The sequence below is a fragment of the Solea senegalensis genome, linkage group LG3 (assembly GCF_019176455.1).
Source record: "Solea senegalensis isolate Sse05_10M linkage group LG3, IFAPA_SoseM_1, whole genome shotgun sequence".
In the NCBI taxonomy this organism is placed as follows: Eukaryota; Metazoa; Chordata; class Actinopteri; order Pleuronectiformes; family Soleidae; genus Solea; species Solea senegalensis.
Window position 1 is genome coordinate 23,131,601 of NC_058023.1, and position 12,128 is coordinate 23,143,728.

General features: G+C 39.9%; 1 protein-coding gene across 1 annotated transcript in view; it reads left to right on the forward strand.

Moving 5' to 3' along the window:
- Positions 1 to 4,925: 4,925 nt before the first annotated feature.
- Positions 4,926 to 12,128, forward strand: part of arid2 (AT rich interactive domain 2 (ARID, RFX-like)) — a 34,284-nt gene continuing 27,081 nt past the window's right edge. The window contains exons 1-3 of the mRNA XM_044021419.1: positions 4,926 to 5,451; positions 5,575 to 5,668; positions 6,611 to 6,708. Coding sequence (XP_043877354.1) covers positions 5,360 to 5,451; positions 5,575 to 5,668; positions 6,611 to 6,708 — 284 coding nt within the window. The 5' untranslated portion in view covers positions 4,926 to 5,359. The remainder of the gene's footprint in view (positions 5,452 to 5,574; positions 5,669 to 6,610; positions 6,709 to 12,128) is intronic.

Sequence of the window (12,128 nt, forward strand, 5' to 3'; positions counted from 1 at the left end):
TCACACTTCTGTAATAGAGACCACAAAGTGAATACAGACTGAAAAGGGGATTCACACACAGTCCTGCAAGTTTGACTCGCCCTCGCATCCTTTAGACACAAGTGCCACCTAGTGATCGGAGGTTGAAACTGAAACACTCCTCCCTCCTTTTTAAACAGGAGACTGGCATTAACTGTGAAATCATGACAGGCGGAGTCATAGACATCCCAAATAGACATCATACTGTTGGATTAAAGAACTGATGTCATAGACTCACAGGCCTTGAGCCTCAATGTGTCAGAGTAGATGTGAAAAAGATTTAGAGAACATCAATGGTGTTAATGTGTGGTTGCTGCTATTTATATTTTTGTTATATTTTGCTCCTTATTTATTTTGTTACATTATAATGTTTGAAAAAGATGAACTAAACTAAATCAACAATTACGAGGAACCACATGAAATCATAATCATCATAATAACATACAATGTATCTCACAATTAGACTAACTGGGGTCAGTACTACCAGTCAAGTGTCAGGCCTCAATGTAAATTGTGTAAAACATATATATATATATTACATTACATGTCATTTAGCAGACGCTTTTATCCAAAGCGACTTACAAAAGTGCTTTACATATATATGTGTAAAGTATGTATACTGTTACATTTTAAATATTTATTACGGTGATTGTTTACAAAAATATTATTTAGATTAAAAAACTGTCAACTGCAACATATGGGAAGTTGCACCATTTAAATGAAATGGAAATAAATAAAAAAATGACAGCAAATGAGAAGAGATTATAACAGCGAAATGGATAGAATGGAAAATGTGCAGCAAATTAGGTGCATCTTGACTCGTTGTTCCCTCGGGAGCAGACTGACCTTAAACCGGACTGATATTATTTGGATGTACAGTAACAATGACTGAAATGTTACACAATTTCATACTATATAATGAACCCAATAAACTAAGACAGCTCACAACATTTGGAGTCTGCTTTGTTGAGTTGATTTACTAGCATTTAGGTCATTACGACCTGCAGTGTACTAGCGTACAGTTTTTATCTGACAAATATGATACGAGACATGATTTTTGATGGAGATTAAATTCTTGCTCCTTTTCTTCTTAGTCAGTTTGGGACCAAGAAGCCCAAGTGGTGGCTTGCTCAGCAACAAAATATACAAAACAACAGTGAACGTTCTACACCATCACAGACAAATGTGGTCATTCAAACTCATTGGCAATCATTTCTATGTTCTTGTAGTGTATGTAATGTACGTGATGGGGAAACAACTTTTCTCACTTTGATACCACTTTTTTAAAGGCATAAGTCACTGGTCTCTATAATAACATTACATAAATAAGATTACATTACACTAAAATGTATTTGATTCATTGAGTTTAAATGTTTAATCCCCAGTCACGGTCAACACCGTTAATACTGTCAAGATATTAAAAGCTTTGAGTACAGAAAAGAATTTAAAGACAGAGCTCGGTGAAGCTGTGCTTCCAGTTGTATTAGGATCATTATCTACCACCCACTGCTCCCTCCTCTAATCTTCAAGCATACATCTTAATCCAACTGTGACTGACTCCTACTTAAAATCTCTCAACTGATCCTCCAAGTACAGTGTGTTCCTAAGGAAATGAGGTGAATCCATCATATTCCCTCCATACATGACACTCATGAGCCAGGAGATGGAGCCACTTTCCACCAAATAACTCAGCCCCCACAATGCTTCAGAGACATGGAGCTCAGCAGGAAGCTGCAGGGAGGTGTAAGGAGGTTATACGTGTAGTTAGCCTCCCACTGGGGTCTTTTGTCTGGGTGCTTGGTGGCAGCTTGGGCTCACTGGCCCCGTTTGCACCATATGCCACGAGAGGCCTTGCTGTCACATCAGATAAGGACCTCAGCATGATGGCATAACTGAACGTGCAGCCGCCAAGTGCACATTTACAGTCGCTGCACACTACTCATCACTTTTAAAATGCATGGGTGGCAGCAAACCTATTAAAGGACAGAGAAGTTCAATCTTTTTCAGTACTCATTTTTGTGTACTACTGTGGCAAGTACAATATTATTTAAAGGACTTTGGAGCAGATAATATAACAAAACAAAGCTATAATTATTGGTATTAGAGCAGTATGTATCTAAGTATGTTCCACAGTTGATCATTCACAGACAGACGACTTGATTAATCCCTTTGAGAGGTTCCCTCGGGGAAATTAAAATCATTAAAAACCATCAACCAGTGAATTAAATTACTAAAAATTTGAAATCTCCTGTAAAAAAAATTCAATTTTTGGCAGCCTTTACCCTTAGATGCTTACAGCAGTTCCATGCCTGACATATAGTATATGCTGTACCTATGCTTTTGAAGTAATAATTTGTTGTAGGCCTGACAATAAAAGCTAAATAAAACACACGTATTGCCCGTAAATCAATTACATGTAGTTTTGGCACAAGGCGGCTGCAATTGATCCACAGTGTATAATTGCTTGTCTTATGCACCATTCACAGAATGATAGCTGAAATTAAAATACAGTCCCCTAACATTTAAATGAAGAAGAGCATACCCATGTATTCAGAATAAGGATGCAATATGCTAGTTAAGCACTCACAATAGAGTAGTTTGCTCGACTGCTTCAAGTAATTTTTTTAATTACTTTTATTTCTAACATGTATATGAAATCATATACAGTACACTGGAGGAGAGGTATTAAATGCACCCCACAATAACGTGTTTTGCTTTTAATGGAGTTGTAAACAAGAGGCTGTAACTTTCACTGGACTACAAAGGCAGTGAGTAAATGAAAATAAATTTCAAGGCTTACTGTACAAAACGCTCACATCAACACTGGTCCGCATAACATATTGCTTTCACCTGTTAAACAGCATTCCCTGAATATTGTTGACCAACCGCACACAAACATTAAGTCATTAAATTGACACTAACAACGCAATGATGGGCTTATAGTGGTCTTAGATCATGGACAGTTAAAATTGTCGAAATTTACCAAAAGGCTAAAAATACTAAGCGAAAATGTACACACAAGGCGGCTAACTAGCATAGCCTATTTAACCATTAGCTACAGCATCGCAGTCCCTCAAAGTGTTAACTAAACATTAAACTACATCAATCTCAAGATAAGAGCGTTTAGTATTTGATATTTCACACATCATATTGTGACAACCGTGATAGTAGATTTGATGTGGAAGCGTATGTTGGGATTCAGTTGTAACCTGGTTCGTAATGTAAGTGTTAATAAGGGATTGAAATCCGACACGCTAGTGTGAGCCGCCGACAAAGCTAGCGTTCAAACCACGCAACGCTCAATTTTAAAAGCTATAATATTGGGTAGCGACACCAAACACTATATTAATTCAGTTGTGACATGTCGCCGAGTATTTGGGTCAGCATAAACTCATCGTAATGTCCATGGTTTTGGCAGTTGACTAAAGGTTGCTAAGCTAGTGAGCTAGCTAGCTAGCGCACGACCGACTCGTTAGCCCAGAATTCGGCTGACGGGTGCAGAGCCCAAACAGGCGTGAGGTGAACTCCGATGTGCCACAATTTGTTTGCAAAAAAGAGCACTGTGTGAAAACCACAACCACGGACACACTCTTTTCCGCTGTCTAGTGTCAATTCCTCAAAATGGGGTCTGCTAACGTACGTCTCCGCCATTTTGTGACAGGTTTTTCATTGAGCAAAGGGGTACGTGTAATGGTTGAATGTAACCCCATCAAGAAGATATCCGCTTGGCAGTCGGAGAGAAAAGGGATCAGGACTAATTTCCAACCATCCCGAGAGATAAAAGTCATTTTGAAGTGGTCAGCAAGGGATAGGGGCAGCTAACCTCTGCGTTTAAAACTTCACAGCCACAGACTGCCATATAAAAAATAATTAGAAATAATAATATTTATGAATGATCATTGTCAAATGACTGTTTCAAATCTATGCTTGTACAGATAGTTACAGGAGTGCAAACATCTGCATTTTGAATTGACATAGCCTATTTGCTGTCTTTATTCCACCAAAATAAAAACATTACAGCCCTATAGATCAACTAAACTAAATCAAGCTTTCACTTATGTTGTTATGATAAGAATTCTAATTGTATATAATACTGACAACTCCATTATAATAGTGTTAAGGTTGAAATGATACATAAAAACATTCACATTATGCATTTTTAAGGAAACAAAAAGACACATGTCATCAATGTAAGATAGATATATGCAGAAATGCACATGAATAATACTTTAGACATAGGGTGATATTGCCAAACATGTTATTACGATAAACAAGTTCAGACAATATCGATCATTAATTTATCTTTAATTCTCCAAATTAAAGATAAAGTTTTGATTTGAATTTTAAGTTGAAAAAAACCCACAATTGTGGTGATATATCTTGAACCTTTGTTGTATAACCTATGCAGCACTAAAAACTGTTGCATTTAGTTTAATCACAAAAGAGATTACCTGTAAACAGTAACTACACAAATTCACAAGAGCATACTTTGTGGGTAAGTGGATTGAAAATAAGTTTTAACTTGTCTTTACTATCTCCTGTTTTTGGCTTTACAATTATACAGTTGTTACATGTTGACTATAGCAGTTATTAACTGATAACAGGGAGTTGAGACACTAACTTTGATGGCAGTTACAAATATTCTAAGTTTTTTTTGTTAGCCTTTGAAATAGCATGTTTCCAGTAAAGCAAATGGTTGCCCTCCATGATTCGCCTTTTGGGTGATAACAAGGAACCTATGTTAATTAGTGTTATCCCCTCCCCCCACGGGACATTTCCAAGTACCTCCTGACCCGTTTTCCTAACAGAGAGGCGAGTTGTCAGACGGTCCCTAAAAAAGAAAACAGTCTCTATTGTTCCAACACCCGCTCAGTTCTGGACGGTGCAGTGCCGCCGGTGGCCGCAGAGGGCGCTGCACGCATGGCAGGCCGGGCTCGCGGCCTCCACATCTTTTTGTCTGAGAACTGGATCCCTCTGCCGCTCTACAGTGTGTGCGATAGCCTCGGAGCCGCGTCCGTAACACACTGTCAAACCACTCCAGACGAACACAACCGCGACCAAAAGCATTAATTCAGCACCTTCCATCATGCCGTTTCTCATCCGCCGGTAAATCGCTCGTATTTGTGACGGCTCGTTGGAACTTAGTCCGGGCTTGAATCGGGCTGGCTTTCTGTGTGCATCAGTCTTTATTAGCGAGCTGCCGCTCTTCTTGCTATCAGCTATTTCTTTAACTTTTTAAACACTCAGCTTCGCGAATGACTGAGCGCCGGCGGAGTATGGGATCCTTGGTGTCTTAAGAAGCGACTGAAGTGGGCTTTAAACGTTTTTGCGTGCAAAAACAATGGCAAATTCGACGGGGAAAAATCTACTAGATCAGCGAAGGAAAGGACAGGCTTTCCTGGACGAGCTGCGGCAATTCCACCAGAGCAGAGGGTGAGATTGGGGCGTCTTTATTACCAAGAAATATAACTTTAGATTTGAATTGCCCCTGACTGTGACTAAAGCAAAGCTGTTTATTAAATGTTTGTGCGTTTATTTCTTGTGTTATCCCTCCAGAACACCGTTTAAGAAGATTCCTATCGTGGGTGGGAAAGAGCTGGATCTGAATACTCTCTATATCAGAGTCGTCTCCTTAGGTGGATTTGCTAAGGTGAGTGGGAACTAAAAGTGGATTTTTCTCCACACTCTGCCGTTCGTGGACTCCTCCGTGGATCACTCTACAACTCCGTGCGTGAAACCCGTTGCAAGTGTAAACCGTGTGAATAAAAAGCGTTAGTGGCTCGATGTTGGCCTTGTGCTAGTTTGCAGTGTATCTCTATGCAATGTGGTGGCTTGTGTTTGTTGTGTGGTTTGAATTGGAGAGTCCGACCGCTCGGAGTCAGAGTGCAGTTGGAGCGACTCAAAATTAGCGGGCACGTTTAACATCGATTACCGGCACAGAGCCCGGCCTCGGGAAACACCGCGGAGGACGCAGCGTGTCGCACGGGCTTTTGCCGGCAGTTTCCAGCCGGGGGAAGCTTGCTTTTTCTTTCTCGCCATAGCCATCTTTCTTCGGCTTCATGGCTGATCGCAGAATGTAGGCCTCACAGGCCCATGTAGTGATTACAGTCAACGGCAACCAAAAGGCTACTCCAAAAGCCAAACGCATGCTACCGCGTTAGTTTTTTCGTAACAGAGACACTTTAATAGAGTTTGTCTTCGTCAGGTTTTAATGCACATTTGTCAAAAGTCAAGTTAGCCTGTTAGCTCGAGTGCTAACTAGCCGTAACTGTAACTGTATCGATATTATCTTAAAGGGAGTAAGGCAGTTTGTATTTACTGATGTGTCAAATGTAAATAGGATTCACTATGCTAGCAGCTAATTAAACGATATTGCTTTAAAAGCTATTGCAAGATAACAACGGAGTGTTTATTAATTTTAAGTGTTTAGAACAGTTTGAGAAAGTTATTGATTAGTGATTGTGATATTGCCTCGTTGGAGGGGGGACCTGTAGCAGAACAGATGGTTGCAGTTTAACCGCTCTTTTTCTCGTGTCGTTGCCGGTCTTTCTTCTTAATCTAATCTCCTAATGAACCTATTTCCTCCTTTCAGGTCTCTGACAAAAACCAATGGATTGAACTTGGAGAAGAGTTTAACTTTCCCAGAGGCTGCTCCAACGCTGCATTTGCTTTAAAACAGTACTACCTTCGGTGAGTAACATGGCCATGCAGCAGCTTCCATCCTCTCAGGTAGCATGTGGGAAATGTTTACAAATGTGCACATGCAGTCAGCCTCACTCTCCTCTGCTACTAAGCCGCAGTGGTACAATATTGTGACAGACAAGCTCTGTATTTTGTACATTTGCCACAGAACATGAGACTTTTACTCACTCAGCAGGTGTGATCTATCTTTTATGTGAAGTGTATGAGGCCTATATTTTGTCAAATCTCTAACATTGTTTTGCCAAATGCAGTAATGCATCTTCATTTATTATTGTTGTTTTTTTCTCTAAGGAAATGGTGCAGCCACAGTACATTTGATTTAGAATTGGAATTGTGCAGCTCTGGGTGTTGTTAACATAAATTGCAGGCAGCTTCCAAATCTAAATGCAGTCAGCTGCCAGTGATGGGAGCCTGGTAGTAAATGCAGCTCTCTCCAACAGCTGGCATCTGTGGTTGTGGTGGTGTTGTTGCTTTCTTTACACTCCTTTTTCTTTACTCTCAAACCTCATGCAACGATTGTTCCCATCAGCAGCACCTGCGTGCGTGTGTGTGTGTGTGTGGGGAGTTAGAGCGCCATAGTGGGGAAATGCTCATAGCCTCTCATAGATATTGTAGGGGCAATTGTGGGTCACTGGTTGACGGGACAGGCAAAGTCTAATTATCTGTGCATGTATGCCAAGTTTGCCCTCAATGGAAGCTCTTGCAAGCTGCAAGCGTTGCGGCCAATTTGATTACTCACAGTACACGGCTCATGAGACCTGTGGCTCCTCAAAAGTTCACATACGCTACAACCATCAGACAGCGTTGGCTGCTGTGGAGAAACACCTCAGGCACATGTCTGCTTGCTGTGCTGTGCTAATGAAGTTAATGCTTTTGAGGTCTCTCCCCTCCCCAGAATACACTATTATATATTTGTTTAAATGAGTTGTAACTTATTTTCTAATAAGAGTTTGCTCCTCTGGTGGAAGCGCCAACATCACTAAAGTGTTGGTCTTCTGTCGTCTGACTTTCTAGTTTACTACATGTCCAATATGTTTTTGTTTTATTTTACCGAAATCTTGCATATCTCATCGAAACACTACACACACTGGTGCCCTTAGTAAGTCACCTGCCAAGTTTGAAACCTGTGTTGACCAGTTGGACAGTTATGCAAGCACCAGACAGACAGAACTTCCTCGCATTTTATAGATGGGTGAGGAAACCTTCCTCATCGTTTCAATGAAATGCATAATTCAGAGATGTTTTCCATCTGATATTTGTTCCTGTAGAAAGTCAGCAGACTGTTTTGTGTAGCTTCTAAAATATTTTATAATAGGGCACAATCAGACCAGCTAATGTTTCCATTATCTTGTGTCAGAAAGTGGTTTATAAATACCAGTAGGTTGATACTTTGCGCTGCAGTTGACAAGAAGCATAAGATTATGGAGTCGTTGCCATCATGGCCGTCTGTCTTTTCTTTCAGTTTTTAAATGTTCACCTTAGTTACTCACAGCAAAATGATGGTAGTTATTATCTTTTTATGGAAAATATTTTGAATATTGAATATATAAGATGAATGAGCAAAGGAAGCCACATAACCGTCATACTGTGTGTCTTGTCATGACAGCTTTCAGAGATTCATTGTTAAGTTTATTTAAAGTCAGCTCTATGTAGTTGGTGTCAGTGGTCATGCCTCAAGTAAGGCTAATAACAGGGGTCATTCTCACCTTCCGTTCCACTTTTCTTATCAATTGTTATTTTTTTTCCTTCCTTTTTTTTGTGTGAAAAAATGGGTTAGCAGTGTAATCATTGGGAGTGATTCTTCAGCTTGTCCTCATCCAGGGAGTTCAGAGGTCACAGCCAGTTACACTGGATACACTCATTGGAGCTGTGATAATAGATGATTAACCTCTGGCTGCTGCAGGCATTTTAAACTTTTACATTTTTAATAAACATCAACTACGTTTTTTGTTTGTTTGTCAGCTTAAAGTTCCCACAAGTGTAGAACAGCAGGTAGGAGCGAAGGATGTGTGATTGCTGGGATCACACTTGTGACTGTTGTCTCACTGGGTGGTATAACTGTTGACCAAACTTCCCACTATGATTGAGTGGGAAGATGATGTGGGTCTGGTGGGTCAGCACCTCCCACTCAGAGGTCATTAATAAGCAGTTCAGTGCCAGCTCTTACTGCCGCTGATTTGATATCTGAATGTCGCGAGATAATAAGTGAGCGATCCTGTCCAGAAACATTTATCAAGCTCGTTTCCCAGTTGTTAAAGTGCAGTGTTTGTCGGTCCTATTTACGGCACTGATTTCATTTCAGCTTTTGGGTGGAAGGATTCACACTCTAGGTCAAGGCACTGGCATCAAATCACAGTGACACATTAGAGAATAAGCTCTGTTTATGAGATTGAAGGAATTATTGATTGAAAAGACATGCAGTAAATAAGATGTTGCCCGATAGAGCTGCTAACATGAAGCGCTGAAGTGTTGAAGGAAAACAAGAAACATGACCAAGGCCTGCATACACCATGATAAAGTTTTAGAAGGGTTCTTAAAATGTATTGCACACCACTGATTGTTTTTAAAGCATTATGGGAAAGCAACAGCAACATTCTTTAACATTTCTGACATACTGTATATATGTGTGAAATGCACACATTTCTGCTCTACCTGTGACTGTAGAAAACTTTGAACACAGTTCCATAGGTTGCCATACATTTATATTCTACAGATCTGTATGCTACACTGCTTCACTAGACTTAGTTATTTTCCAAAGGCTGGTTGCAATTTTCCATGGCTACACTGATTTAGATCATTGTGAGTCGATACTCTTTTACAATGATTTTTTTCTACTGTTTCATGCTTTGGAGGTGGATTGCATCCAAGCACTCACTGTAATTCACAGAGTGAGTTAGAGGTGTTTTGAAATGAAGCATCTGGTGTAGCCACAGCCTGTGCGGGACTTCTTCCCCAGAACTATACTAACTAACTGAGAAGCCAAGTTAGGTGACAGATGCTCCAGTTCAACCTTTATTTGCCTTCTCCCACTGCATCCTCACTGGGAGGCGACCGAGGAACAACTCACTCAATGCTTTTGTGTTAGTTTAAATGCATAAGTCATCTATTGTTATATTGATGAGATTTCAACACATGGTTCAAAATGTGTAACGGAAGTTGTTCAGCCTTGTTTTGCAATGTATATAAGGAATGTTGTTCTAACGTGACTCGGTAATATTGACATTTGTTTTGAGGAATATTTTTTTTTAGAGGACCTTTTGCGTGCTTGAATCAAAATTGATTTGATGAATAAACATGGCAGTGAATGATCCACTGAACCGATTTCAGTAGTGTTTCAGATTGTACCTTCTCATCCGTGCTATATTATGTGCACATTAGGCTTCTAGCTCTTCTGCCAAGGACAGTTTTTACTATCTACGGTGATTTATACAAAAGAAACAAGCTTGTGACACCACCTCTTTCTGCTTAATCAACCACTGCATAGCAGTCTTTCTTTTTGAGATTGGAACATGCCGTTTTCATAACGGCTAAATAGTTGGACCAAACTTTTAACTTTGCCTCTCAGCTGTGTGAAGCAGGTGCAACTCAACTGACAGTTTTTAAAGTTTCTGTGGATTTGAATGTTTTACATTTATTATTAACTTGCTGTTAGCACAGGCCTTGGTAACAGTTTGTTTCCTCAACTGTATTTGACTTGTGACCTCACTGCTGAGGCCAGAATCTCTCATAACACTAGCAATCAGTGTTTTTGTTGTCATGTGAAATTGTGCATTGGTATTTTATTTTCCTGCACTAAAGAATCAAACACCCTGTATCTTAGCAACTGAGTTACAGTCAGTAATGTTGGTCAGTAACAGGAACTCAAATGTGAATTACATTTTGATGTTAAATGTGAATTCAATGGAATTACCACAGCCATAGAAATCCCCGGAAATCCCTCTCCACTATCAAACATTGCCATGTGAGTTTTGAAACCGATCATTAAGGAACTCTTAAATACAGAGGCGGTAGAGGAACAGAAGTTCGCATGCGTCACACAGGTTACCCATTAAGAGTATAGAGTCTGATGCAAAGTGCAAAGATGCATTTTTCTACTTTATCTTCTATAGGGACGTAGAAAACGTTAAATGCTGAAAATGGTTTGCAGGCATTGAAAAATAATTTCATCTCCACTGTCTGTGAATGTAAGGACTCATCTTTTCATATTTTAATGTAGTAATAATCAATGGCGTTCTTTATGTTGTGCTTTGTGTATTACGACAAGTGTAATATTCACAGTTTACACACAAGAAACACATTTCAACACCTTGTTCTGCTTTGCAAGTGTTAATCTTCACACTATGATATGACTGTTCCAGTTACCATCTTGTTTTGCGGTGCTGCTCTTTTTCCTGTTTGTGCCAGTAGATTCTCCTGCTCATCTGAAACATCTGGATAAAGTGGCCTTTGATCTGACTTGCATTAGCCGTGTCTTTATTCCCCTGCCTCATCTGATGTGCTGTGTGGACTTAAGAGATGTTCAAGGCCCTGCATGAAAAGCGAGATGTTACGTCTTTGTTGATCATAATGCAGCTCTAGTTACTATATCCTGGGAAATGATGAAAAGCACAATCCTTGAGGAAATGTGCACAGCCTGTATAAAAACTACTTTTGGTGCCCACCTTATCATATTAGAGTAACCACACCTTCTAGTGAATAGACGGCAGTGAAAATCATCTGAATATGTCAAGATAAATATTTAAATATGTACCTGTTCACCCAAAGTGAAATATTTGCTGGCACACTGGATGATCGAAGCCGTTAGTTGAGTACAGGGCCAGCTTAAAATGTATTTTTTGAATGGAAATTGTCAAGGAAAGCCCTTTTGTAAAACAGCAGCAGCTCCACAGCTGCCACACTCACTGTGTGAACAACTGATGTGTGTGGTACGCAAGCAGCTCAGCGACACAGCCGTCACTCGCTGCTTGCCTGTCCCGTGTTGCTGAAGCACAAGGTAGTGATGTCACAACTTTTCAGACACAACTCTGTCAAGGAAAAGCTGTAGGCATTGAAAGTCAGTAAACAGTTGCACAGACTGCCTAAGGATTATCAAGGTAAATTGAAGACCTGAAAAACAGCAGGGTTTCAGATTGGCTGATTTCAGTGCCTCCTTAATATTTATAGATAATTATTTTCATCGACTGAGCTTTACCCAGCTACAGTAACCCACAATTGGTTACCTATGGTTGACCTGAGAAGAGAAGTTCAGAAGCAACACCAAACAATGCTATTTTTGCTACAGCATGTGAGTGGAGATGTAAAAACTTGGAACCACAAATATCTTTGTGTGTCAAATCATCAAATTAAACCACTGAAAAGTGTCTAATAAAATAAGGGCAGCAGAGCAAACTTCACAGATAACATCTGAA